This window comes from Bombus impatiens, unplaced genomic scaffold, assembly GCF_000188095.3.
Source record: "Bombus impatiens unplaced genomic scaffold, BIMP_2.2 scf_2645, whole genome shotgun sequence".
NCBI lineage: Eukaryota > Metazoa > Arthropoda > Insecta > Hymenoptera > Apidae > Bombus > Bombus impatiens.
In genome coordinates this window covers 37391-43508 of record NT_179064.1, presented here as the reverse complement: position 1 = coordinate 43508, position 6118 = coordinate 37391, and the positions used below count along the sequence as shown (strand labels likewise).

At 36.1% G+C, this 6118-nt stretch overlaps 1 protein-coding gene across 1 annotated transcript; it reads left to right on the top strand.

The window, feature by feature from the left end:
• The first annotated feature begins 314 nt into the window (after nt 1-314).
• LOC100750217 lies at nt 315-4464 on the top strand. Its single transcript, XM_003494554.4, has 2 exons — nt 315-469; nt 2472-4464. Exons 1-2 carry the CDS (start codon nt 461-463, stop codon nt 3198-3200), a joined length of 738 nt encoding a protein of 245 aa, XP_003494602.1. The 5' UTR covers nt 315-460; the 3' UTR covers nt 3201-4464.
• Nucleotides 4465-6118: the final 1654 nt, after the last annotated feature.

Below are 6118 nucleotides of genomic sequence, written 5' to 3'. Positions count from 1 at the left end.
TTTCGTACTTTACAAGGAAAAGATTGAAATTGCTTGGAGTACGCGATTATCGGTAAGACCCAAGGAATACCAGGAATAAGCATTACATGAACTTTTATAGATAATCGATCGAAGTCTATAAGATCGAGTGTTCAGACTGTTTCCATGAACAGATGGATAGGATTTACGTGTTCCTCGAATGAATATGAGTGTCTTCAATAGGTCAGTGACCCTTTAAGAAAAGAAACGAACGTGAACGGAAAAGTATCCGCTGTGTTATCTTTCATTACGCTCCTTGGACACGTTTGTCCGTAATCAGTCTGTACCAGTTGATACAGCCAATGATAGTTAATGCGATACATACTGTTGGTGATCAAACAGTCGAGCCAGTGGCGTGCGTCGTAAAGCTTCAAATCTCTCATTCATTTCGCGCGATCAAGCTGTTGTCGGATCATAAAGTCTTCTTTCTAATTTACGTTTAATGTTAAAGGTAAGTTATCATTTTATGCCTTTTACATTATAGATATTTGGCTTTGAAACGCTGTTATTATCGAAAATTATTTATTATTGTTATTTTTCGAATTGAATCATGCAGAGGATAAATTCGATAATTTTATGAAAGTTAACTATTTGATTTCTGAAGGATTAACACTGGTACTATTAATAAAGAAATTATAAGATTTGTACGAAACAGATATAAATTTGGAACAAAGAAATATAAATTTAGAAGCCTATGGAGGAATATGTAATTGAAAGAAAAAACAAGCTTCCGTTCGTGCATTCTACAAATTACGATACAATCACGATACAAGAATGCAAAAATTTTGAGTAATATAGTTTGTGAAGTACAATCTTTAATTTACATAAATTCAAAAAAACAAATAGTCAAATTTCTTTTCAATATCGCCAACATGTTCCGGTTTTAATAACAAAAGAGGAAGAAAACAGGGTCGTTCTGATTCACGAAATAAGCTCACAAAGTCCTTTGTCAGGAGTAGATTTCAATTTCTGCGTGCCACATTCTCGACACAAAGGAATCTCAATGCTGGCTTCACGATCCCAGCAATCGCCATCGATTATTTTTATTCGTTAAACTGAAAAGCAATTGGTATATCTCTTCTGTGTCATCGCGTGTTTGCTATTATGTCAATTAAAATAAAAATGCCAGAACTTGTAGCTTCTATCGTTTAATTAAAATTAAAAATTGTACCGTGCACGCTACTGCACATGGAATCGATCGCGGTTTTTGTGCGAAGAAATTCTTCGGTTTCCATCGAGCTTCTACTCGTAAATCATCGACGCGAGAAAACCTTCGAAACAACTTAGGAAATAAAGGCTTACCGATTATCTAAGAAGGCACGAGCCCTTGATGACAATTAGTGGAATTTTAGTAAAGTTTGCCCGTTCCAAACTGGGGACGACCGCACCAGTTATCGACATACGGCACCCAAAACCGATAACGGATACCAAGATCCTGGTATTACTCACTCCGCGTGCCAACGAAGCTTCTAGGATATAGTGTGTCTCGTGATACCCGAATCAATCCATTATTCGACGAAGAAATTCGACGATCGAAAACAAAAGAACAATCTCCTTTTAATCGAAACATACTATTGTTCGTTGCTTTTCCAAGAATCTCAACTCCAGATCGTATCGTTTCAGAATTTCAGATATGTGTCTTAATCGTCAAGAGAAATTATTGTCAAATTCCAAAATATAATTTTAATTTTAATTCAATTTTACTGTTTGGATACTTTCATAATCGAGGAGTTTTTTGAAAAAAAATGTTAAAAGATAAAGCTATGAATTAGATAAATTGCTAGTATTTGTGTTTTAGTGTTTTAATATCATCTATATTTCAATTGATGATTATACTAGTTGTTAAAAATTTGTATTCCTTTTATATTTAGAAAAAAAATACAAACTCTATAATAATTGTGAATTGTTATGTAACCAAAAATCTGCATGCTTGTTTGGAACGCTCTTTAATTTTAGACATCGACTTTAATCATTAAGAAACAATGATCAGTTCTAAAGTTAAAAAAGCTAAAGTTCTAAGTTATACAAACAATCTTCTGTTTGTTTTTTATCTAAGTATTTATACTCCAAACTATTCACTTTGATCGTTAAAAAATGATCATTATACTCGCAAATATATGGAGAACCGTCCTCTTTTCCTAAAAATTTCAACTTCAGCTCGTATCCTATCAATACTTTTATATTTTAACGCATCCACTCAAGCCACTCAAGATATAATGGCAAAAGCCATCTTCACACAATTTCTACTCGCCTTCTTCCCAGAAATTCCCTCTACTACATGCACTATGTAACGCGAGTCACCCTGTATATCATTTGGAGACATACCAGAAGAGAAAGAGAGCTGCAGGAAATTCCCGATTGTCATAACCAATCCCTCCGATTCCTCCTCCGGCGGCTATCGGAACGCGGCAAGTTCCTCGTTTGCTTTCGTATTGATTAGCCATCACTTTCAGATGACGCCTCTACTTCGGTGGGTGTTGCTGGCGTTGCTGTTGGCCATGGTGGTCGCGCATCCGGTCGAGCACGCATGCGTTTATCTCTGCCGTGCACGGAACACCAGCCCCGAGATTACGGGAGGCTGCGAGCACCAGCAGAAACTCGTTCTTCAGTCCAGCGGAGGCCGGTTCCCGATTCACCGTCTCTTCAGGCTCTGCTTGACCCCGTGTCATGGTTCGTCGGATTTGCTCGTCTTCGACAACACCCATACCTGTCGTACGTTTCGACAGACGCTTATCCAGTATCACGGCTGTTCCTGCGACGACGTAAATTATGGCGAAACAAGGAATAACCAAGAAGATCCTTCGACAGTCAAGAAATTCGAAGAGGATCAGTTGAAGGGGACCGATGTAACGAGGATGTTGGAGAAGGCGGGCGAACAACAGATTGTTCGAGGTCAAAGTTTAAAGACCAAAGATGTTCGTCGATACATCACGGAGATCAAAGTGGAAAAGGATATAATCCAAGCAGACTTTAAAGATACCGACAATTTAAATAAAGCAGAATCTGAAGAGACATCTAAAGATGCTGCTACTGGTAATTTAGAGAAACCAGGCTCCAAAGATGATGCTTCTCGCACGGAAGATTCCACGGATGAAACATCTGTAGACTGGGACCGATGGTGTATGAACCAATGTGACAACGGTAAGGGTGGAAGCGCTTGTAACTGTGACATAATACCGTGAAGAGGAAGATGGGCTTCCGGACGATGAAGGCAGCAGATTTACGAATTTACATATCTCGTAGGTTAGTCGGAACAATGGTACCGATAGATATAAGGTTAGTTTCTTTGATTGATAACACGTAAACACCGTTTATTTCGTGTACCTTTCTTTCTTTTCCTAATCTATGTATATTCCTCGATAATCCTCGTCGGGGCGAGATTCGATCGTATATTACGATTCATGTATGCAATTCCAATAATCGCGATCGGCGGATAAGAAAAGAGTATTTCGTGTCTTTTATCTGAAGATGCTTTCGACCCAGCTGCTCGTTGTTAATCTACCGATCAACGAGATATCGACAAAGTATGACTGTAGTGGAATATTTTTTTCGAAACGTTCGCAATCTGCGATTATCGGTCTTTAGATGGCTTAATTGCTTTCCTAGGCTTAAGAGACTTCTTTAGACGCTAGGTCCGGTTCACGCGCTCAACGGGGGGAGCTTAACGACCAGAGAAAAAACTTTTTATCAGACCGCAATAGAGGGATTTTCTTCGAGACAAAGGAGGCTTTTCGTTGTCACGAATTATCGACCGTTCTCCACGATAAAAATCACACATCCTTCACACGGTATTTACAGTTCAGGGAAACCATAAAGAACACTGTGAGCATCGTTCTAGAGGCGTGTGAACAGGACAATAAAGTGCAATGTGTGTATTATGCAATAAACGATATTTATACGTGGCAGCGGTGCAACAAACGCGTGCACCCGCGCGTCGATATACGTCTAGTTTCCTAAGATTTCTTCTAGTTGTAATAAATAATCTTTTACACAACGCCGGCGTATCTTAATTAATAATGCTGTATTTAATATTAGGATATCAATAGTTTAAGGTATTTGTTAAGGGAAATGAAACAAAATCCATGTCTTCCAATTTCGTAGTTTCCTTCATACTTCGCGTATAATCGAGCCTCGAACATGATCGGATGTAATAATCCGACAGGCGAGCAGAACAATGCAAGCATGCGAGTACTTGTTGTAGTTGTTATTTAGGTGATTATTTTTTGAACGCGATCACGTTCCGGTTCGAGGGAAATCGATGGTGATTGTAAAACGATTCTTCGGGTTCCTTAGAACAAAACGTTCATTTCGTTCATTTTATATAGTGTGCCGTTCAAAAAAACGTTGTGACGCGACAATAAGACGTAGATTCTAGTATGCCTGTGCGATGCAAAACTTTGTCTTTCGCGCACTTTCGACACATACATCTATCTGTTAAAGAAAAAAGAAGATACAGCTAAAATGTATTTCTATATGAATCATGCGTCCTTACGTTATAATAAATACGGCGAACAGTAAAAAATTGGTTTTTCTGTTAGGATCGATCTACACATTGAAATAGTTCGGGTAATAATAGTAGGAAATGCGCGAAAGACTCGACTTCAGCAATTTATTATCTGGGCTATGTAATAGTTGTAAGTGAAGTAATTGCTTTGTAAATATAAATACGAATAATCGGAAATTTTATTTAACTAACGATATAATATCGAGGAGTCAAAACTTGTGGGGTACCAATTTACAAATCTAGAATATAATCTGCACAATTTAATCGTTGTTAACGTTTACATGGAGTTATTGTATTCTGATATGTACCTACACGTAAAAAATGTATGTGGTTGTTGCCGGTAAGCAGTCATGGAAAATAATTAAGCGATATTATAATTATAATTATATTAATATTATTAGTATTAACGAATATTACGCTCAAAGGCTCGTTTATCGGCATATTTACGAGTTAATCCGTGTCTCTAATATATTTGTATTATTTATGTTTGTGATTGTACATTATGTATATATCGTATAAGTAAATAATCTTTGCATTATGTTTTGTCATACGATAAATAAAGAATATTGTAATCTAAACGATACACTTTTAGATAAATTCTCGTAAAGTTTGAAGTGTATTAAAAAACATTATTTATAATTTCGAAGAATATTTTCCTCAAGCTAAAAATTGGAAAATGATCGGTAAGAGATAAATGCAAAAGAAATTTATAGATTCCTTCTTTATCATCTACAGCTTGTTCAGACAATTGAAGATAATTTATCGACATTTACCTACTGTAAATCTTCGTGTTATCAGCTCAAATGCGTGGTTTCTGTTGAAATATCAGGTCCCTTCTATATCGTCTCTGTTCCACATGTCCGTGCTTCAGTGTCACGATGTATCCACTGGCGAGATACAGAATAGACGTGACATGCAATGCTTTTTCGAGTTCTACGTTTTGAGGGTCAACCTGACATTATCGATTCAATATAATATTGGTTTGGTATATATATAATACTCGACTGTAGTGTCTCCATTGACTAATTCTGTACCTCGTCGGTTGTATCGCGATAAAATGTCTAATGTCTAATCAATGATCGCATTCTACTATTTCTTCGGTAGATAACGCAGAAATTTAAAGATAAAAATAAGAATTTTCTAATCATCAATCGGTCAAATAGGACATTAATAAAAAATTATCCAAATTATTAATTTTTACTCAGCTTACACCAATATTGGAATATTTTTAAAAAATATTAACGTTTCTGAACAAATTTTCCATCTATACTCACAAAAGTTTCTATGAAACTTTTACATTCATAGTTTTGTAGAAGAAAAAAAAGGAAATAGTACATTTAGCAATATTATGTTACAAAATGATGAAACAATGTTTTACAAAATTAAATGCAATATATAATAATATTGTAACCTGAGGTAACATTATTCATTTTGTTTTTATATCTATATAAAATATCTTCTGTGTCGTAAATAGATCGTCATTTCCCTTGGGGTAAAAGGTAATCAGGAGTGTCTGTAATTAAGTTTCGTACGCTATTGCTTGTAACATTGTTCTATAACAATATTACAGCACATATCTCTGTGTGTAGTCTGGCT